At 46.8% G+C, this 23,061-nt stretch overlaps 1 protein-coding gene across 5 annotated transcripts in view; it reads left to right on the top strand.

Moving 5' to 3' along the window:
- The window catches only part of AFAP1 (actin filament associated protein 1), a 181,354-nt gene that overhangs the window by 66,679 nt on the left and 91,614 nt on the right, over positions 1-23,061 (top strand). For 4 of the 5 annotated variants that reach the window (XM_009447331.4, XM_009447333.5, XM_016951278.4 and 1 more), the window contains exons 2-4: positions 1,820-1,948; positions 5,128-5,225; positions 18,033-18,141. In XM_009447331.4, the coding sequence (XP_009445606.3) occupies positions 1,822-1,948; positions 5,128-5,225; positions 18,033-18,141 (334 nt within the window). In that variant the 5' untranslated portion in view covers positions 1,820-1,821. Of the gene's footprint in view, positions 1-1,610; positions 1,697-1,819; positions 1,949-5,127; positions 5,226-18,032; positions 18,142-23,061 lie in introns of those variants that run through there. The other variant, XM_009447332.5, reaches the window with a different exon arrangement.

Here is a 23,061-nt window from a genome sequence, read left to right as displayed (position 1 = left end):
TGTTTACCTTGAAGTGATGAGCTCATGTGTTCATTCTTGAGAACATGTCTGCCAGGTACTCAAGTCTAAGTCGTTGCAGTTTGCCTGTCATTCACTCTCTCCAGTAAAGATAGTGCTGTGTGCAACAAGTGGCTTCGGGTGGCTTGGAACTCAAACACTCACAAGAGTGATTTTTCTCTAGACGACTGTGGTATTTCGTGTGCAGGAGGGCTTTATGTGTGCTTCCCATGTCATTCAATGATATGTTAAAAAGGTGTGTGTTGGTCGGGTGTGGTGGCTCACGTCTGTAATCCCAGTGCTTTGGGAGGCCCAGATGGGTGGATCACGAGGTCAGGAGATCGAGACCATCCTGGCTAACACGGTGAAACCCCATCTGTACTAAAAATACAAAAAATTAGCTGGGCGTGGTGGCGGGCGCCTGTAGTCCCAGCTACTCAGGAGGCTGAGGCAGGAGAATGGCATGAACCCAGGAGGCGGAGCTTGCAGTGAGCCCAGATCGTGCCACTGCACTCCAGCCTGGGCGACAGCGAGACTCCGTCTCAAAAAAAAAAAAAAAAAAAAAGGTGTGTCTTCAAAGGTTAGATTTAAGAAAAGCCATTATTTTTTACTGCTTTCTCAAAGACACTCCTAAGTGAAAGTGGCCTTTTTTTTTTTTTTTTTTTGGAGACAGAGTCTCCCACTGTCGCCCAGGCTGGAGTGCAGTGGTGCAAGATCTTGGCTCACTGAAACCTCCGCCTCCCAGGTTCAAGCGATTCTTGTGCCCCAGCCTCCTCAGTAGCTGGGATTACAGGCACATGCCACCACGCCCGGCTACTTTTTGTATTTTTAGTAGAGATGGCCATGTTGGCCAGGCTGGTCTCGAACTTCTGACCTTAGGTGATCCACCTGCCTGGGTCTCCCAAAGTGCTGGGATTACAGACATGAGCCACCGCGCCCAGCCCAAGTAGTTTTTTTTTTTTTTAAAAAAAAAAAAAAGGAAAAACTGTGAGTATATGGTGAAGGATATCATGACCGCTAGGATAGTTTGGTGTCACTTCCTTGATTTGTGCTAAGATGCTGGCAGTTTTACCCTGGCATTTACACCATTAATGCAGAAAAAGGTGAATAATGTCTTAGCATTCTGAAAATAGTTTGGGCCTCGGGCCTTATGGGCTCCCTGAAAGGAGGAGTTCACATCCCCAGAGGCTAAGATCATCATCTACAAACTGCTGACCTAAGCCAGTATTCCAGTCTTGTGGATATCAGAGGAAAAGTCAAGTCTACCATCATTCTAGAAGGAAAAGGCACGGTGGGAAGTCAGCACCTGAGCTTGTATTTACACCAGCCTCGGCATCTGGCCTCCTTTGTGCTAACTGCGTAAACATGCTCACAGTTGTCCTGGCCTGGAGCCAGCTTTGCAAAAGCAGAGAGCTGGGTGTTGAGTTTCTGAAACCATGCCCTACTGGTTATTAGAAAACTCTTTGGCATTTTAAACTCCCATCTCCTTCTTGACATTGAAATTTAATATCGTGGAATTGACACCAAATGATGACGTCAGGCCTTTGGGTTGTCACACCATCTGTTGGCAGCCTGGCTTTGGAGCTTCTCCCAGTTGAATTTTGCTGCCTTAAAGCAGAAGCAAAGGAGTAGTGCATTTGTTAAGAAGAAGACGCCTGAATCTTTTAGTGGACCTGCTTTCAGCAAACTTGTTTTTTAGGTCAGAATACTATATCCAATGATCAAGCTAAACATGAAATGCTTCGAGTAAGACTCAGCATTCATACTTTGACATTTGCAAATCACTGGGTCTAATAATACTCTTCCTCTCTTTTGTTGTCAGCAATGGAAGAGTTAATAGTTGAACTTCGTCTCTTTCTTGAACTCCTGGACCATGAATATCTAACCTCAACTGTCAGGGAGAAAAAGGCAGTGATAACCAACATTCTGCTAAGGATACAGTCATCCAAAGGTGAGTCTCATTCTGACGTCTGCTTTTCCTTCTTACAGTGTCTTGGCTTCTAAATTGTCTTTAATTTTACCACCTTTCTAAAATATATTTATTTGTTCTTTAACTTACAAGCTTATTTATTCATCAAGTTTTCATTGAGGGTTTACACTTGTGCCAAGTTCTGTGTTAGCCTCCAGGTGTAGAAAGATAAAGCTTGGAAGGAGCTAATGGAATTGTGTGTTGGGAGTCCTCAGGGCAACCCCAGCGTTTGGAGATTACCTGGAAGGACTCACGGGACTTGGCATCAGGCTGTTCTTCCTCGTGTGCAGGACGCACTGCAGCCGTAGTGAGGATGCACAGTCCGACTGGCAGATCGGAAGGGAGAAGATGTAGGCGGAACATGGAGGAACCCATATGCCAGCGTCTGTGTGCTCTGTCCCTCCCACGAGGGTCACACAGAGCACACGCTGTCCTCAGCAATAAAAACGCAGCAAGCTCTGTGCGACATTTCCATTCAGGCTCATCGGAGACTCGGTGTCCAGGGTTTTTACTTGGGTCTGGTCCTCTAGGCACCCTCTGGCTAGCACACACCAGAATTCCAGGACAGGCAGGGCTTCAGCACAACTGTGTTGTTTACACAAACAGTACAGGCACAGTGAACCACCCTTGTCCATCAGGGAATGGTGGGATCACTTCTGAAATCCACGTTCCCAGAGGCCAGCCAGGGCCAGCCTTGCAAGCAGGCCCCTCTAGAGAGAGCAGCTTTGGGCCTGCTACATTAACTCTTTCATGCACAGTGAGTGGGACAATAAAAAGCAGGCAATAAGAAAGCCTGCTAAGTGCTGCTGTGGAGAGCATCAGAGCCTTATGAGAGCACCTGAGAAGCAAGTCCACACCAGTTGCGTGAGAGACCGGGGTGGTGGAGGGTCCGAGGGGCGGTTCCTAGATGATGGGATGTGAGAATCTTGAGGACTCTATGGAGATAATCTGCCGGATGAGATGGAGGATTTTTCTTTTAAACCTCTTTATTGAGATGTGATTCACAGGCCATACACTTCACCATTTAAAGTGTACAGTTCATTTATACTTTTACATGAATTCTTTTAGTATATGAAGCCATGTATGACACGATTAGATTTGCATTCTGGAAAGCTCACCTGGCCAGTCTGGAAGATGGGCTGAAGGATTTGGTGGCAGTTTGAACGTGGGTGGCTTGGGGAAACCTGGGTGGGCGATGGGGCCTGCCACTTAGATAAGAAAGCAGGATAGGGACCCTGTTCTGGGGTAATATGAAATATTAACTTTTTTTTTTTCTTTGAGACAGGGTCTCACTGTGTCACACAGGCTGGAGTGCAGTGGTGTGATCACTGCTCACTGCAGTATTGACCTCCCAGGCTCAGGTGATCCTCCCACCGCAGCCTCCCTAGTAGCTGGGACTACATGTGTGCACACCACAACACCCAGCTAGGTTATTTTTGTAGAGACAGGGTTTTGCCATGTTGTCCACGCTGGTCTCAAACTCCTAGGCTCAAGCAGTCTGCCTACCTCGGCCTCCAAAAGTGCTGGCATTACAGGCATGAACCATTGCTCCTGGCCTGAAATGTTCACTTCTGAAGTAATTTTGTTACTTCCCTGCTCAGACTCTCGCATCTGTCAACCTTTGCCTCTGGTCACAATCCACACTCCTTCGGCCATCCCACAAGGCGCTTTATCATAGGTGGTTATGAGTATGAACTCCAAAGTTAAACTGCCTTTTTGATTCTGGCCCTACCTGTTACCAAACGTGCGACCTTTCACGGGTTACTTAAGCTTTTTATACTTCAGTTTCATCCTTGTATAAAAAGGGCTAATGGTAGTATTGACCTCATGGGATGTTGTGAGGATTGAATGAGATGGTATAAAATATTTCAAAACAGTGCCTGATGCATAGTAAACACGTCAGCTATTGATGACCATTTGCTTTCCCCTGATTTCCTGTCTTCTCTTCCTCCGCCCAGTGAGCTCCAGCACTGGTCTCTTCATGCCTCCTTCTGGATGAATCTCCTGATATTTTTCAATTCATGAATTCTTTCTTCAGCTCTTGAATTTGCTTTAAACCTATCTATTGATTTTGTGTGTGTGTGTGTGTGTGTGTGTTTGTGTGTGTGTGTGTGTGATTTATGCTTTTCCTTTCTTGCTTTTGTTTGTTTGCAGTTATCTAACGAAGTTCTTTTCTCCATTGCAGCTCCTGGAGGTCAGGCACTGGGGCTTTTCATGTTTCAATGCTTGGCCTCTAGTGTAGTACTGGACCCATTGTAGGTGATCGTTGTTAAGTCAGTATTTTTACAGGCCTTTCCAAATGAGTGTTAGGCATACAAATAGTACTGTGCCCAAATTAAAACTTGTTTTTTCCTCTTTCCTGCCTGCACTGGTATCGTGTTCATCACCTTTCCTAGTAGTTTGTTGTGTATGTGTTTGTTTTTCCAACTTATAATATGAGTGCCCAAGACACGTGAGCTTATGTCAGTCATGTCTTCCATACAGTATGTCTATTACAGTATCTGACTTTAAGAAGACACTTAATAAAAATTTATTGATTCCCAGGAAGGTGTCTGTCCTATTACTACATGGGGTAAGTCCTGCCTGCCCTGAGTAGAAGTTGAGGGGGAGCAGCTTTCCCTTTGAGGTGCAGCACGGCACTGAGGAGCATGCAGGCTCTGGCACTAGTGCCGCCATTTCCATCTATGAGTGCTTTCATTCATTTCTTACACCCCTTCCCTTTCCCCTTCCCCTTCCGCTTCCTCCTTCCCCTTGCTACTTCCCTCCATCCATCCCTTCTTTCCTTCCTCTTTTCTTTTCTTCTTTTTCTTTTCTCTCTTCTTTCCTTTTCCCTTTCTCTTTTCTTTTTTCTTTTTTCCCTTTCCCTTTCTCTTTCTCTTTCTCTTTTCTTTTTTTCTTTTCTTTTTTCTTTCCCTTTCCTTTTCCTTTTCCCTTTCTCTTTCTCTTTTTCTTTTCTTTTCTTTCACTTTATTTAAGCTGTCGGTTCTTCACCTGTAAAATGGAGAAGAATAATACCTAACCTTGCAGGACTGTTGTAAAGGATTAGAGAAAATAAATATTTGCAAAGTGTTCAACACAGGGTTCAGGAACTGATAGATGCTAGTGGTACCATTCTCATCCCCATCCTCATCCAGTTCTGTGGTTCTGGTTAATTCTTACAGGTTTTGATGTGAAGGACCATGCTCAGAAGCAGGAGACCGCTAACAGCCTGCCAGCCCCTCCTCAGATGCCCCTGCCGGAGATCCCTCAGCCCTGGCTGGTGAGTCAAGGTCCCACCATCTCAGTGGTCGTTGCTGGAGGCCTGGGGGTACTTACGGGCTCCAGGGGCCTGTGATGGAAGCCCAGTGTGGAAGAATGGAGCCCTTATTTGGCTCGAGGCACTCCTTTGAGTATATTTCTAGGGCTGAGAAGCTGTTAGTGATAGCTAGTTGGTAGACTCTAAGTGTAGCCTCCCCTTAGGAAGCTAGCATTTCTTTGCACTGCCTCACACCACCATAAATTACCTATAGCAGGAGCTACAGGGCCACAGACATCTTTTCTTATGTCAGATTAAGAAAAACAAAAATTAGGGGATTTAGCAGACAAAAGTATCTGTAGACCCTGTGGACTTGACTCTCTTCTGAGTTAATTCTGAAGTTGAATACCTTATTCTGAAACTTTAATAGTCATTGTTAGACTTCTTCTGGGGTTAACTATCCATATTGTTTCCAAGAGAGAAAAATATGTACATATTTCAGGAATGTATACTTTAGTTGTATGCATTCAAATTCAAATTTGTTTGTTTGTTTTTTTTTTTTTTAAATCTGGCGATTCCCACATTTGCAAACTTTTATGTACCATTCAGCTTTTTCTATATTTGGCTGTTTTCTAACTTGTTTACTCGAGGAATTCAGAGTGTCATTCAAAGTTAGGGCAAAATCAGTAGCAATTCTCTTTCTGTGTTTGCTTTCAGTGTGAATCATCTGATGATCTCTCTGCCAGGATACGAACGGTGGGAAGGCAGGGCCATTTCTTGATCACCCCCGCTCTGCCTGGGCCTGGCACAGTGCTCAAGAGTCTTGGAGGGACTCAGGGCTTCTCACTGCAGTGGGCACAGAGGGAAACAAGCACTTACTGGGTTCCTGCCACACAGCACCATAAATTACAACTCATTAACTCCCACAACTCGGCCTCAACCCCTAACGCTTCTTATCAGGGGAAGTGTACGTACACCCATTTTTCAGAGAAGGAAGCTGAGGCTCAGTGAAGGTGTGTGGTTTGCTCAACATCATAAAATAAGTAGAGGGGGCAGAGATTGCAACATTTATTTCAAATTCACGCTTTTCTCAACAATACTAGTTCAGAGGTGTGGCAGCAAATCAGATGCAAGCGTGCCTCAGACAAGAGAAGACTGTTAGCATTGAGCCTGTCCACCAAAGTGGAGTCCAGGGAGGCTGTAGGCTGCAGGGGCAGTTCAGGAGGAAGGCCGCCTGCTTCCCGCCCCCGCGCTGCCTTAGGCTCCTCATATGATTTGGGGAGATTAATGTAACCTCGGTGCCTCAGGATTATCCAGGAGATGGAAAGAGCAAATATATCTCAAGTGCTTAGGATATATTTAAGTCCTGCACTCTAATCACTCCTCAGAGCAGCGCTTCTCAAACTTTAGCCTTCAGCCAACCACCCGGCCATCTGAAAGTGCAGATTCTGGTTCACTAGGTGTGGATGGGGGCTTTGATGCTGCCCTCCTCTCTCCCCTCCCCACCCCTCCCCACCCCTCCCCACCCCTCCCCACCTCTCCCCTCCCCTCCCCTCCCCTCCCCTCTACTACCTTCTCCTCCCCTCCCCTCTTTCATCTTTCCTCTTTCCTCCACAGGGTCTTGCTCTGTCACCCAGGCTGGTGCATTGGCACATTCATAGCTCACTACAGCCTCAACACCTTGGACTCAAGCAATCCTCTCTCCTCAGCCTCCCAAGTAGCTGGGATTGCAGGTGTGAGCCACCATGCCCAGCCAAATGTTTAATTTTTTTTTTTTTTTTAATAGAGAAAGGGTCTCACTGTGTTGCTGTCTTGAACTCCAGGCCTTCATTGATCCTCCTGCCTCGGTCCCCCGAAATGCTAGGATTACAGGTGTGACCCACCCCACCTGGCCTCATTTGCTGTTTTTAGATATAATGTGATGTTAAAGTCCAGAAATATAGCATTGTTATTTTAAAAGATGAAGGGCTAGATGGGAAATCAACAGTTCTTCCATTTTCTGGCTTCCTCTTCTGGCTTATTTTCATTTTTTCTTTGTAAGATTGTCTGGAATCTCTGGCTCCCCTGTGATGGGTCTTATATTTCATCACATTTCATATTGGGAAAGATGTTCTGAGATGGAGCGGGAACTGAGAACAGTTAGAAGCAGCTGGGGCCAGGTGCGGTGGCTCACGCCTGTCATCCTAGCACTTTGGGAGGCCGAGGCGGGTGGATTGCCTGAGCTCAGGAGTTCAAGACTAGCCTGGGCAACATAGCGAAACCCCATCTGTACAGGAAATACAAAAATTAGCCGGGTGTGGTGGTGTGCAGCTGTAGTCCAGCTACTTGGGAGGCTGAGGTGGGAGGATCACTTGAGCCCGGGAGGCAGAGGTTGCCATAAGCCAAGATTGCGCCACTGCACTACACAGCCTGGGTGACAGAGCGAGACTCTGTCTCAAAAAAGACAAAAACCTGCTGGGCGCAGTGGCTCACACTTGTAATCCCAGCACTTTGGGAGGCCAAGGTGGGTGGATCACCTGAGGTCAGGAGTTCGAGACCAGCCTGGCCACCATGGTGAAACCCCCGTCTCTACTAAAAATAAAAAATTGGCTGGGCGTGGTGTTGGGTGCCTGTAGTCCCAGCTACTTGGGAGGCTGAGGCAGGAGAATCGCTTGAACCCAGGAGGCGGAGGTTGCAGTGAGCCGAGATCGAGCCACTGCACTCCAGCCTGCGTAACAAGACCGAGACTCTGTCTCAAAAAATAAAACAAAACAAAACAAGACCACAGAACCAAACCAAAACAAAAGAAGCAGCTGGAAGAGCAGCAGTGGTCCTGTGACTGTCATGGACTCTTCTCTAGTGCTGCTGCAGTGCCCTCCCACCTGCTTTGGACCAAACTGCATGTCCCTGATGTGCCAGCTGGGTGGAGCGGAGGGATTCCAGTTTCAGATGAAGAGTTCTCATGACTGGTCAGCATTTTCTACCATTTTCAACCATCGAATGATCGATTCACTTCTGTGTTGTCTTCTTCCAATATAGTTTATTACTTATTCATCCTCTTTCTCCCTCTCTTGTCCTCTCTCCTTGTCTCTTGCTTTCCCTGGCCTGTGATCTGCTCCTGCCTTTGGTGGGAAAATGGTTATGGCAAACTAGCCTGGGTTAAGGTATTTATGAGGCCCTTCTACTGGTATAGTCAGAACTGGTCAATCAAAAATGTTGATTAAGGTAAGAAAATTTTAAAAAGGTATACATTACATGTGCTTTAAATATGTTAAATTAAATGAATGATTTAAGTGTTGGAATTACAGGCGTGAGCTACCATACCCAGCCTAAATGAATCCTTTTTGAGTAACAATTTGCCAGTGGGTAATTTCCCCCTCCTGGTGCTTAGTGCGTGAGTATCAAGGTAATTTTTCCCTGGACACCTAAGCCATTCTTAATTGCTATAAAAACCACTGTGTTTTGATGTAGGACCGAGGGCCACATTCTTTGGTGTGTTGCTACCTATGGGGTTCTGTTTGTCTTTTCTGTGTAATCTATACATATGATTACTTTGTAATTTCCAGTTTTTGTAACACAGTCTGAGTTTAGAATCCCTAGAATTTTATGAATGTTGCCCTGTCTTTTTTTTTAATAGTTGATGTCCCCACATCTAATTGTATAGCTTTTTTAGGTACTTTTGTTTGTTTAAGAGTCAGGTCCTTACTTTGTTGCCCAGGCTGGAGTGCAGTGGCACGATCATAGCTCACTGCAGCCTTGAACTCCTGTGCTCAAGCAATCCTCCTGCCTAGGCCTCCCAAACTGCTGGAATTACAGGCATGAGCCACTGTGCCCTGCCTAGTTTGTTTTGACTGAACCTTTCTAAAGCATCTCAGAGAATCATCAACTCGGCTTTTGCACTCATTTTTTTTCATTGGTTTATTATGTAATGGTCAAATTAAAGTAATTATGGTAATAAGAATTTAAAGAACAAAGCTGACTCTTGGTAAATACACAACTCAACAGGTGGGACAGTTTTTGTGGGCACCCCAGGGAGGAGCTTGTTGCCCTGAATGTTTAGCCTTTTAGGGGTTTCAGGGTATTTTACAGAGGGAATAGAGAACAGCTGTCAACTCCATGAGTCAAGGAGGTAGAGCTTTGGTTAAGCTAGCTGGACTGTAGTTTTCTGATAGTTTTTTAGTGAATTTGGGATTCAGCAAGTCAGCTAGTCACTAAGTACATTAAGTTTGCCTTTAGTGAATTGGCTTTGGGCTAGTTGGCCGTTTCGCTATTGATGAATTGACTTCCAAGAGAATTTGCTAATTGTGGGGTCAGGACGGAACTGGTAGGCAGCTGTGCCAGGCAGAGGGTGTGCTGTAAATTAAAGCACAAGCCAGAAAAACAGCCAGGTATACTAGGAGCATTGCAGGTAGCTCTGCCTTGCTGGATCATGGGATTTGGGCAGGAAATCCACACATGAGGCCAGAATTATCTGCAGGGGTTAAATTACAAAGGACCTGTGGGCTGTGATGAGAAGCTGGGAATGTGTTGTGAAAGCAACAGTAAGCCACTGAAGGGCTCTTTTAGTGTACAATTTACTTCAGCTAGGTTCTATTTCCCATGCACTGAACCACAACCGCACTTTATTTTTACCTCTTTTGTGGCATGAATTGAATATTGCCTTTTGTCATAGTGTTTTGTATTATAAACTCTTAAACAAATAAGGTTGTCTTTTACCTTTTTATCCTTTTTAGTGTCTAATCGTGCTTCATACCTTTATTCAATAGTTAATAAAGCCTGAGATGCCCTGTGTGACATGGTGCTTCTTTCCACCTGGCTAATGTGTCTTTGGAAGTGCTTGCTGGAGAGTAGATGTGTGTGTAGTGTGGAAATCTTGAACTTCTGAATTTTTGAAGTCACAAGTGTGGGATGTAGCATGTTTCACACTCTGCTTTATCTCCCTGGCTTTTCAAGGGGAGACTCGGATAGGCTAAAATATGCATCTATTCAAAAAACTGTTTGTGGAAAGAGCTGTGCTTTTATTTTCTTTCCTTCTTTCCTTCTTTCTTTCGTTCTTTCTTTCATTCTTTCTTGGCAGTCTCGCTTTGTCGCCCAGGCTGGAGTGCAGTGGCACGATCTGGGCTCACTGCAGCCTCCGCTTCCCTGGTTCATGCGATTTTCCCACCTCAGCCTCCCAAGTAGCTGGGACTACAGGCACGCACCATCATGTCTGGCTAATTTTTTTGTCTTTTTAATAGAGACAGGGTTTTCACCATGTTGCCCAGGCTGCTTTCAAACTCCTTGGCTCAGGCAGTCCACACGCCCCGGCCTCCTAAACTGTTAGGATTATAGGTGTGAGCCACCGCGCCTGGCTTTTCAAAAGATTCTTGTCTTTGTTTCAAGGGAGACCTGTGCAGCTATCAGACTGATTGCATTTCGTTTGCAGCAAGTGCTAAAAGGGTGTTTGAGAAGGCGAGCCCCAGGTCCTGGGAAATGGATCCCATCTGTGCTAACGCTGGCTGCCGTGACCCACTGCCCAGCTCGCAAGCAGCCGGCTTGCTAAAGGGGTCTAACTGGATAAGCGCCGTTTGTGCTGCTCCCCCACCCTTCTTCAGCATAGCATTGTGTCTAAACATAGGGGTATCTCAGATCTTCATGGCTCAGGAGAAAAAAGGGCAAGCTAGGCTCCTTTTGGGGCTGTCATGCAGTACATACAACTCTAGATCAAGGCATTTTCTGGACATATTTTCATTTGGTAAACAGCCTGAGGTTATATCATGTTTCAAGGGATAGCAGAGGGAGCAACTTAATTCGCTGGTATTTTAGGGCCAGAACTTATGTAAATGTGATGCCTTTTTATGCCAGCAGATTATAGCCAAGTTTCCTTTTATTGTGGTAAAATATCCATAACATAAAATTTACCATTTTAACCATTTTAAGTGTACGGTTCAATACACTTAAAATGACAGTTAAGTATCATGAAGTACATTCGTAGTATTGTGGAGCCATCACCACCATCCAGCTCCATACTTTATCCCAAATGGAAACTCTGTCCACCTTAAACACTAACTTCCCATTCTCCCGCCCCCACCACCCTCCCCGCCCCCCCAACTCCTGCCCCTGGCATCCACTGTCTCTAGGAAATCGTGAAGTTTTTTGTTTGTTTTTTTGAGACAGAGTCTCATTCTGTTGCTTAGGCTGGAGTGCAGTGGCATGATCACAGCTCACTGCAGCCTTGACCTCCCCGGCTCAAGTGATCCTCTTACCTCAGCCTCCCGAGTAGCTGGGACTACAGATGTACACCATCACACCTGGCTAATTTTTGTATTTTTTGTGGAGACGGGTTTTTTCCATGTTTCCCAGGCTAGTCTTGAACTCCTGGGCTTAAGTGAGCCTGAAACAGTGAAGTTTTGATACCAGGCGTTAACCATCTTCCCATCGATGCATTTCGCCCTTTCTCAGGTACCTTCACAGCAACCTTGTTATCTCTGTTTGACAGATGACATTACGAGGCTCTTTGAGATTATGTGACAACGTTGGCTCTTTTACCAGTTGCAGAGCTGGGGCTCAAGTCCACGATTTAAAACAAGAAAATCATTCATTTTCCTGTGGCGTAAGATGTGACCCTTTGGTGGATGTGAGCCATCTTGTTTGCCTTTTTCACCGTCTTTCAGGAATCTCAGAGTTTTGGCTCATGTATAATCCCAGTGGCATCTTTGTTTTCAATTCGCTTTATGGCTGGATTCCACTCTATCCTGTTTCCGCCCCTGGTGGGCTGCCTCGCCTTCCATCTGGATGCCTGCCTGCTGATGGAAAAGGGAGGGGAGATGACATGGTCCCACAGGGCTTTCATTCTTTGTCATGCATAAGTAAAAGGAGAGAAACTTTAAGAAAATATGTGAGACAATCTTCCCAGTGTTTACTCAAGCGCTGTGTGGAATGCAGACTTAACAGTGATCACAATGGAATGGGGGTGTAATTTGGATAAAGACTTGCATTTTGCCAAGAAGAGTATGTACTCAGAATTCTTAGTGTTAGGATTGAAACCATTTTCGCAGCTTAGACTATAAAATTTTATTATCCTCAGTTTCCCTCAGCGGCATGGATTCCTTCCTGCAGATGAGCAGCGAGCGGCACAGGAAGTTTAGATTATGGCATGAATGCCGTAGGGTGCTGCTGAAATACTCACATCGGTTAGAAAAGGGTTTCGCCAATATGTGATAGAAATGGAACTGGAGCCCTGATGTTCTTATTTCAGATTATATATTTTTTGGCTGTTACTCTTAACAGATTTTAATCCCTTTTACCAGAAAAACAGAATCTGGAGGTGTCACTGTAGATATAAAATTAAAGTCAGAAAGGGATTCCAAATCCTAGGTATATGTATTTCTCAGCTAAGATCAGCTCTCGTCATTTATTGGTGTTTCCCTGGAAAGGACTAAGCAACAGATGGGGCAGGGGTAGGGAAGAAGGTGGGGAGCAGCAGACAGAGGGCGGAGTGCCTGCCACGAGGCGAGGCGAGCGAGGCAGGCGAGGCAAGCGGCAGTGGAAGGCATGAAGGTGCTGGGTCTGCCTTGGGCGCGGGGAGGGGAGTCTTCCTAAGAAATGATGCGTCTGCTTGTGCTGTGTGATGTGGGAGCAAAAGGTCTGGACCCGTGCAGTCTTCGTTGTTCGGTTCGTTGGTTCCCTCCTTACATCTTGTCCGCTCAGCCCGCTGTGTGGTAGGTGCTGAGGCTGCAGGAGCAACGGACGCCGTGCAGTTGTGCCACAGTTTCCAGGTCAGCAGGCCGTGCCCACTCTGGCTGACTTCTGTGGATAAGCATGTCCAGCCCTGGGCAGTGTCTTTAATCTCTTGAGCCTCGGTTTCCTCATCTGTGAAATCACAGTTGAGAGGCTGACATCTGACTGTTATTTTCTGAACGAGAGAAAATATGTATCAAGCATCCCAGGACAGTGGCTGACACCTTGTAGGCAAGTGGTCAGTACAGGTTGAACATCCTGAATCTGGAAATTGGAAATGGTCCAATGAACATGTCCTTTGAGCATCATGTCAGCGCTAAAAAAAGCTTTGGATTTTGGAGCATTCTAGATTTTGGATTTTTGGATTTGGGATGCTCAAGCAGTAAGTACATAATGCACATATTCCAAATCCACCCCCCTGCCACACACACACACACACAAAATCAAAATCAGAAGCATTTCTGGTCCCAAGCATTTTGCAGAAGAGATCCTCAACCTGTAGTAATAACAATAATAATTATTACTGTATTTATAACATATCATTTTACAAACAATTATTTATTTGAGATAGCATCTCACTCTGTCACCCAGGCTGGAGTGCAATGCATGATCATGGCTCACTGCAGCCTCGACTTCCCGGGCTCGAGCAGTCCTCCCACCTCAGCCTCCCTAGCAGTTGGGACTATAGGCATGCACCATCATGCCTGGCTAATTTTTGTATTTTTTTGTAGAGATGGGATTTTGCCATGTTGCCCAGGCTGGTCTTGAGCTCCTGGCTTTAAGCAATCCTCCCACCATGGCTATTTTTATTATTATTGGAAAGAGAATTCTCTGTGAATTCTCTTTTTGTTTAAAGAATTCACTTTTCCTTAAAGTAGCAAAGACAGATACCAATGGGCTTTCCTTTCCAAAAGACGAGAATTAAAATTACGGCCAGTACTGTAAGCCCACAAGCCTAGGTTATATTACTGTGGTGTTGTGTAAGTACTAGTTTTCTCTAATGCAAGATGGAGACCTTCCAGCAGAAATGTACGATTCCTGAAGGTAGATAAGATCTTCTAAACTGAAAGTTCAGGATCTTTTACTCAAGTATTAATTTGAGGGAGAAATATTTTAGTGAATTTGAGAGTTACCTAGTCACTGGCACAGTGCCAGTTCTTTCTTATTTCTGCGGCACAGCAGGGGTGAAGATCAGTCATTCTCTGAGGAGGGTAGTTTCTCATACTTCTTTTTAAGTGTCTAAAGATGCCATGATGGTTAGACTTTGGACCCTTGTTTTCTTTTTTTTCGAGACTGAGTCTTCCTCTGTTGCCCAGGCTGGAGTGCGGTGTGGCGATCTTGGCTCACTGCAGCCTCTGCGTCCCGGGTTTAAGCAATTCTTCTGCCTCAGCCTCCTGAGTAGCTGGGATTACAGGTGCCCACCACCACGCTCGGCTAATTTTTGTATTCGTAGTAGAGATGGGGTTTCATCATGTTGGCCAGGCTGGTCTTGAACTCTTGACCTTGTGATCCGCCTGCCTCCGTCTCCCAAAGTGCTGGGATTACAGGCGTGAGCCACCGCGCCCAACCCAAGGACCCTTGTTGCCTTAGCTTGTGTTTTGTGAGTGGTAGCCCAGGAAACAGTGGGGACAGATGCAGGCCATGTTAGGGGCATGTGCACGGACTGGGTCTCTCCTGATAGTGAGGGAGAGTTGAGTGATTCCACAGTGGTGTGTGGGGCTGCCATTCAGTGGTACATTTGAGGGACTTGCTCTGCCCAGAGATTAGCACGTCCTTTATCCTTTGGGAGGACATGGGGTCGGCTCTCAATGGAATTTTGGAAGAGGTAAAGTTGGCTTTGTTGTCTGTGGACCTGTAACTTTATAAGAATGCTGGAATTAGACTCTCAGAGCTGGGGTGGGCACTGAAGGTTGTTCTAACGCGATGCCCTTGTTTTAGGTGAGGGAATGGGCACGTGGAGTCTTGGCAAGGTTGCAGAGGTGCAGGAACAAGCCAGCCTTGGATGTGAGTGGCTGTGCGCCTGCGTCTTCCTCCCTTTGCCAGACTGTCTTATTTCCTGCCTGGCCTCTGCTTTCCCGTGGCCCCTGTTGGAAACCTACCTTCCCTGTTGTGTACCTTTTAGAATTCCATTAATTGTGCTGTCAGTGAATTCTTATTGGAAAGGATTGGAAAGACTTGATCCTCTAAAAGCAGTGGTGGTGACAGTTTTCTCATCTTTTCGGCCCTTCTCCTGTTTGACTTTAACAAGCCTGAAGTGTCTGAAACCCCTGTGGCCGATTTCAAGGATAAGTGGTATTTGAGAGTGGAGTGATTCTTTAGCAGTATTATTTTCTGAGGGGGTATTATTTCAAAATGAAAGTAGTTTTATTTTTTAAAATGATTTTTAAAATGACAACTATGCAGAAAAGTCAAGCATTCCAGATTGCATATAGAAAGAGGCAACCACTATGAACACTTTTGATGAATGACCTTCTGCCTCTGTGTATATGTAAGCACAAACACTCACCTTTTATGTAAAGGGATCATAGTACACCTTTGTTCTTTCATGCAGCAGTATCTCGTAGAGGTTAATAAAGTAAATGGCTGTACACATGCACTGGCCTTTTAAATGTTTGTCTGTGGATGTAGCAATACATCTGAGCATTCTTCTCTTGAACATTTAGATTGTTTTTAGATTTTACTAAACAAACTTTTATTGAACATCCTTATGTGGTTTTTTCATATGTGGTTTTTGACATATGTTTCTAGAAGTGGAATTATTGGATCTAAGGGGATACTCAAAAGGTTGTGCCAAGTACATGACCACCAATAGGGTTTGAAAGTGTCTGCTCAGAACCCCATCGATTCAGAGAGTAAGTTCCTTGGGGCACTGAGGAAAGGAGTCTGACCTGTACTAGTTCACAAACGTTGGTTTGATTCAGCTATTTGTCGTGCTTTTCCAGGACATGAATAGTTTGTTTGACCATGCTAAAAGGAAGTTGGAATACCCTGCGTTTCAGGAATAAAAGATACTCAGTGAATCAAGCAGCTGTTTTCCAAAAGCAGCCAGCAGAGATTTTAACTTGGATGTGGACTCCTGTACAGACCTTGCCTGGTGCTGGGCCCCGTGTATCAGGTTCTGTTGCGTCTGTAGGAAGATATGAAGGACCTGGAGATGGTCCAGCCTAATGCCACACTAAGATGACAGTTTGGGAAGCCAGCCTTCTGATAGGAGTGCAAAGGAATTGGAGTTATTTAGCCTCGGGAACAAGGACTGGGGGCGGGAGGGAGGTAACTCTCTGTAAGTCCCTGAAGGAATATTGTGCAGATGGTCTGGAGTGAGTTCTCTTCTTCATCTGGTGAGAGGAAGGAGTGGGTTGAATCTGCAGTGGGTGATTAGTCATTCACAAAGGACTTCTTGGCTTCAGAGATGAGTTACATGGAAAGCAATGGAGTCGTACTTTCTGGAGAGTTTACATTAAAAAAACGCAACAGCCCCATACTTTCAATAGAACCTTGTTCTACTTGGAACTGTAACTGAGTAGATTTCAATTTGGGGCCTCTGCTCTGTTCCATTCCTTGTGAACATACCTCTTCCCAGGTTGTTTACAGAATCTAGGTGGTGGGAAATTGTTGCATGCTATTATTCATAGGAAAAAGGGGAGAGAGAAAGAATATGAATATTAAAAAGGTCTTTAGCAGGCAGACGTGGTGTTTGAAAACTCCAGCTGGCAGTTACTAGTGTCTGATTTTGAGCAGATTTGGATTCTGAGCTTCAACTTCTGTATCTGTAAAATATAAGCTAATAGAATACGTGCCCTGAAGGATTCCTGCATGGATTGATTGACGTTCATGTGGCAAGTGCAGAAGTGTCTAGCACAGTGCTGGGCAGATTGCAGATGCTGGGCGAATGCTGGCTTTCCTGCCACTCAGCCACCTCTTTTGGCAGAAGGACCAGTAAGAGACACACCAGCAAGTCCTGTAGATGGTCTTAGGAGGGAGAGGCTGGGGTGGATTAGAGCCGTCAGGAACATTTAAGAAAAGAGGGGACTCGAGCACAGTCCTGAAGGCCAGGTGGGACGTAGGTTGTCCCGAGGCGCGGAGTGAGCCCCAGCTCATCCATATTCTAAGGCTATGGCTTCACAACCAGAGAGAGTTTCGGTCTCTGAGTTTGTTAAAAAATTGTGATGGGCCAGGCGCGGTGGCTCACACCTGTAATCCCAGCACTTTGGGAGGCCAAGGCGGGCTGATCATGAGGTCAGGAGTTCGAGACCATCCTGGCTAAACGGTGAAACCCTGTCTCTACTAAAAATACAAAAATTAGCTGGGTGTGGTGGTGGGCGCCTGTAGTCCCAGTTACTTGGGAGGCTGAGGCAGGAGAATGGCATGAACCCAGGAGGCAGAGCTTGCAGTGAGCAGAGATTGCGCCACTGCACTCCAGCCTGGGTGACAGAGCAAGACTCCAACTCAAAAAAAAAATTGTGACATGACTGGTTTTAATAAGGAGTGGATTCCATCTCTAGAGAATAATTTCTACTTTGTTTTAGAAAGTGGCTCCCAGGTGATTTGCTTTTTTAAAGTTTTCCTAGCACACAGTAGGGATATGGTGAGAATGTGGGCAAGCCTCACTCGTGCACTCAGCCAGTGTGGCTCAGCAACTCACTCTGTGATGAGTGCTGGGTGCGCCTGAGCATCTGTGTCCCAGGAGCCCACCGCCTGTGGCAGGGCCATGGAGTCCCAGAGTCTGCGTCTGAGGCCTGCGAGGGTTGGTGTGTGTGGAGTGTGTGGGGATAAAGGGGAGTGCAGACACTGTCTCAGACCCCTGGGGCAGCATCTGAACAGGCCCAGTCCTGTGTGGGGGAAGGGGAATTCCGTGTCGTGGATGCTCCAGTGAGACTGCTGCACACACCGAACCTGGAGATTTGGTGTGAACTGGACGGCATGTGGCCGGGGCTGGGGCAAGAATGTGCACAGGAAAGTAAGAGAGACACATCAGGGCTGGCCTTCCAAGCCTCTTCGTAGGATGAGGTTCTCTTTTGCCAAAGACTTTACAAAGGAAAGAGGAAAAGACTGGCCACACCTGTTAATTGGAAATCCAGAATTTCCTTCTAATGGTCATGCTAATTTCTGTGTCACTTTTCCTTTCTTCCTCAGCCTCCTGACAGTGGGCCTCCACCATTGCCAACATCTTCCCTCCCAGAAGGTTATTATGAGGAAGCTGTGCCGCTGAGCCCCGGAAAAGCTCCGGAATACATCACATCAAGTGAGTGGCCAGCCCTGCCCAGCCATGCTGCCTTTGTGATTGGCAGGACTGTTGCAGAGCCTGTCCCCTTTCTGGGTAGGAAGGGCAACAGGGTATTATAAAACACTGTGGGCCAAGTACTTTTTGAACCCAAAGAGATTGTCAGTACAGAAAAGGTTTTGAGAAGGACACCGAGTGCCTCACACACAAGCCTCTCTTCCGATTGCTGTCTTCCTTGTGACTCAGAGGTAGTGAAAGCTTATTGCTGTGGCAACAGGTATCAGCAGTTTGGAAGAGAAATGGCTCTTTGTGGTATATTTTTTGGGTGCGTGCTACAGCCCCCACTTCCTTAGTCTTTGACGCTCTTGGGCTGCACCCATTCTGCCACGATTAAAGCAGTTTCCACCAGGTTGGCTGTTGGGCCAGAAATAATTGGGTACAGCACAAACAGGCGTCTCGGTCGTAGACTTTTGGTTTTTTCTTTTTTGGGGGTACAGGTTCTATTAGACGATTTTTGCCTAAGTTCTGGTTCTCCTGGCCCCAGTTAGTGGCCTGCTGGTAGCACTCAGAAGTACCTGTTTGTTAGTACCCGGCTTCAAGTGCGGATGAAGCATGACATGATGTTGAATCTCCGGAATTCATTTTTGAATTGGTGGCTGTATGTCTCCTTTCAGTATCTGTCAGGCAGGGGGCTACCATCTCATAAGAAAGTTGAATACCTGAATGTATGTCAACTAATGGAATCCAGCTTGCTTTTTAAAACAGAAAGGTAGATAAGTGGAAAGTGACAGAGCGGTTGCTGACTGTACTCAGGAGGCTCCTGGTGCATTGATCTTCTTTGCGTGGTCTCCGGCCTTGTCTGTCTCCTAAGGGAAATGCTCTCCTTTTCCCCAAAGTTGTTATACTGTTACCTGCCACACAGAGACTTTGCATTTCAGATCTTTCTCTCCTTGGCAGTCTACGAGCGCGGCTATTCCACCAAAGCAGGATCCGTCTTGATGATTGGAAGGAGGTTGTTACGGGAGATTCCCCTGTTGGCATGCTTCTCTGAGTGTGGAGAAGGGCTGTGGAGAAGCCAGGCCAGCTGGACTGCGTGCCCCTGAGGGTGCCAGCTGCTCCCGCTTGCCTGTCTCCTCAGCTTCTGGAGCAGTCGGGGCACAGACTGGGCCAAATGTCAATACTTAGTTGTGCTCTGGATGAGAAAAGGGATAGTTCTGATAAGGTGGTCATGGATTTTTCGATTTTGAGAATAATTTACCAACTTTTTAAGAAGACAGTAGATTAATTAGAAAACAAATTAAATGCCTCGATATAACTCAGAACGTCATTGGGTTCCTTTATTTTTAATGGCAGTGAGTAAAGACAAGTATGTTTTCTTGTTGAGGGTATTTTCTAGCATTTGGAACGTTTGTCTCTGGCCCTTCCCCTGCAGTGTACTTTCAAGGCTGGAAACAGAGTGATCGTTTGATTTTGGGGGCTGTTGGTCATTTTCATTCTGAGGAGCTGCACGTAGCTGGCAGGTCACGGCCCCTTCAGTGGGGCTGTTCCTCAGCCGCTGACTCCAGAAGAAGAGGTGACTGAGGAACTCACGCCTGGGGAATGAGGAGACAGCAGTGATGGCGCACAGTGGCTTCTCCAATCACACGTCTGCCGTGGGACTCTCAGTTGATGGCCCCAGGACACAGCCGCCCCTCCCTTGAAGAGCAACAGCCGTAGGTTGACTTGTCAGCTCAGTTAAGGATCATACCACCTTCAGTTAGATACGAACTTTGAGATGGTTTTGTCAAACCTGCGTGGGTTATGGTCTCATCGGAGAAGCCAAACCATTTTGAATGTCATGGAGGGAAGAGTTTATTGAAGGAATGAGGGCGTGTGCAGTTGTGAGAACTTCTTCCCTGGAAGAAGCACGGGCAGTTTCTGCTGTGTCTGGTCGGGCCGGCAGCCGGGAAGAAAGCTGGATGAGGACTGGGGAAGAGGAGGGACAGACAGACGGGAGCCTGCGTCTCTCCTGATGGCACGGGTGACCAGCAACAGCCCACGTGAGCTGCGGCAGTCCCTGTCCCCGCGTCCACCTGCAGAGTCTGGGGCCACTGCTCCCCTCTGCCCTATCACTCCCAGATTTCTCTCAGAGCCACCCTAGCCCAGAATCATCTAAGAAAGGGAATTTTGGGAAGTGTGATTCCAGCCTTGCTAGGCTGATACAGTAGAAAACTACCACAGTTTATCTTTGGTCAACTTGGCACCCATGCATACCTCTTCTAGCCACACTGAGTTTCCAAGTAGAGACGAGCAGCGCACGCTTGAGCCTAACGTGATTCACCATTGCCCGGGTGACGGGAAATTCCCCAACTCCCCGCAGAGGAGACAGAGCCCCTTTGTCCAACATTTGGGTGACATCCATTCTCTTCTAGAGCCTGTAACCTAAATTCCGAGATATTCATACAAGGTTGACTCCTGTTAGCCCTTCTTATGTGAGATGGTGGGGGCCTGGGAGAGGGGGAAGAAGAATTCGTTTCTGTGTACACAGTTATATTCTTATCAAAACAAGGAAGAAAAGCCTGTAACAGGTTCCGTCTCCACACCTGGTCAGTGTTCATGGCTAGAATTTACCACCTCCATCTACTGCCCCTTTTGTATTCTCGGTGCCCCCAGCAAACCCCTTGGTTGGTCATGGTTTTTTCTTGGTGGGTGATTCAGCTTCCTTTCTTGAAAGGTCTGGACCTTCAGTAGCACTTCTGTATTGGATGGTCATGACTTTTCCTTAACTTTAATCAGAGGGTGTGAGAACACAGAGGGGCACTCAGGGGGTCTCCAGGTCCCCTGCGTGTTCTTCCTTACTCCCATTGTGGGGTAGTGGCTTCCTCACGATTGGGGTCCGTCACCTCAGCCACTGCAGGAGCCACTTCTTTGCCTGTTACTGACACGAGGAGCCCGGTGTGGCCAGGTGGCAGCTTCTGCTTCCAGTTTAATGAAACCATTGCCATATCTTGCCCTTAGACCAGTGCAGTCCAGCATTTTAGGGAAGGAAAGCAAGCATTTTATTAGTGGGTCACTGGGGGTAATAGAGGAGGCTCCTCTCGTTTCACCCCTTGATTCTTGGGCTGTGAATCTGGGCTGTGGGAGAAACAGTACCACCAAGTCAGAACATATAGTGCCAGAAGATACTCTGAAGCCTCTTGCCCCCAAGCCCACAAGGTATCACCAGTTGGCTGGCACTATAATTGGATATTCAAAAAAAATTATTTTGACCTATTGGGTAAGTGACTTCAGCATGCTGGAGTCTGTGGCAAGATCAGTGAATTTCCTGAGCACAGACCCATTATTGTGTACTTCATTTGCTGTAAATGAGTTCCCTGGTCAGAAGCAATGGTGTGGGGATCCCATTATGGAGAACAGGACATTCTTTAAGGCCTTGTGGACCTAGAAGGCAAATTTATTTTAATGATCTCTTCATGATGGAAGCGGACCAGTGATAACAACCTGCCATTAGGTGCCAGCTGATATCCCAGGGATGGTGTCAGGGCGTGGGGGTGGGGTAAGGAGGTTGATGTTGCTGTCTGCTGTTGGCAGGTAGGGTACTCGGAAGTACCTGGAGTCGGATTAATTTCCATGAGTGAAGTCCGTGTTGCTGAGTTCATGCATAACCTCTATTCCTGCCATCATGTCCACATGTACATGAGCCCATTTGGACAAGAAGTCTGGGGAATGAGGCTGACTGATGCAGCTACAGTGGGTCGTGGTATTTACCTGAGTATCAAGATCCTCTTCTGCTGATGTCTGTTTACATCATGTGCCCATTTGTGAAGGTCTGTTGACAGCATCTTCTGCAGACCAGTTGTTTGTTACCAGTTTTTTAATCATATTCCTCTCCATTGTCGACCATCCAACCAAACCATTGGGCAGTGTTCATGAATGGTTGTTGAGGGAGGAGGCAGCGCACAGGACTTAGGGCTGCTTGCTCGCTCACGTCTTCTGGAGTGGATGGAGCCTGCTGTCACACACCCGCTTTGACTTGAGGATGGAGTGCCCCTTCATGGGTCAGAGAGACTGTGGGCCACGCAGGGCGGCTCAGGTTTCCTCTTCTCTTGGTGTCTCTGGTGAAGCATTATGTCTCTGCCAGGGCTTCACTAGCTGAAAGTAGTTCCTCAGAAGTAAGATGGTTCTCTCTAAAGGATGGTGTAGCCGTGCTCCAAACTCCCAGAGGTCCACCCTCGCCTTGCCTGGGTGAGCCTGCCAGAGTGTCCATACCAACCTGCGGAGCAGTGAGGGTTTCATCAGAACAGCAGAACCATTACGATGGGGATAGAAGACTTATTCTAGATTAGCCGTGCACACTTGCGGGAGCTGTTGAAGTCAGTGGGTGGCTGTGGCCTGAGCACCTGGTAGGACCTGCCATCTGGAAGGAAAGCTGGCTGTGAAGCGCAGGAGGTCAAGGGTAAACGATAATCCATGAGGTCAAACTGCAACTCATCTATGACTTCCTCCAGACTCAGTGACACAAGTGACCCGCACAAGATGCGGATGCCCTTGGCTCTGGAGTTGTACAAAACACCGAAGCGGGAGAGCCTGCAGCAAGCAGCTGGGGGACCTGAGCCCATGGCTGCCCCACACAGCAGGGTGCGCAACATGCCACAGCTTCCGCAGGGCCTGGCGCCCTGTGCTGGCCTCGGAGATGGGCCTGCTGTTTCCTTCTCTCCTTCCAGGTTCCTCAGTTTCTCCTGTAGCCAGACCATGCAGAGCAATGGAAGTGGCGTTCCAGTTAGCTACGGTGGCATAGCATAAACTCACTACAACGCTCGTTGGCTGTTTTGGTTTCAGACGCAGATTTCAGTTTTATTTTCAGCTTTCTAATTCCTCTGTTTTGCCCTCTTCCCTCTCCCTCCTCCAGGGGGATTGGTTGAAATGGCATTTCTGATGTTATGGGGTGTGGGTGTGTGTGTA

Source organism: Pan troglodytes, chromosome 3 (assembly GCF_028858775.2).
Source record: "Pan troglodytes isolate AG18354 chromosome 3, NHGRI_mPanTro3-v2.0_pri, whole genome shotgun sequence".
In the NCBI taxonomy this organism is placed as follows: domain Eukaryota; kingdom Metazoa; phylum Chordata; class Mammalia; order Primates; family Hominidae; genus Pan; species Pan troglodytes.
The sequence above is the reverse complement of the archived record's forward strand: the minus strand, read 5'-3'. Positions and strand labels throughout refer to the sequence as shown.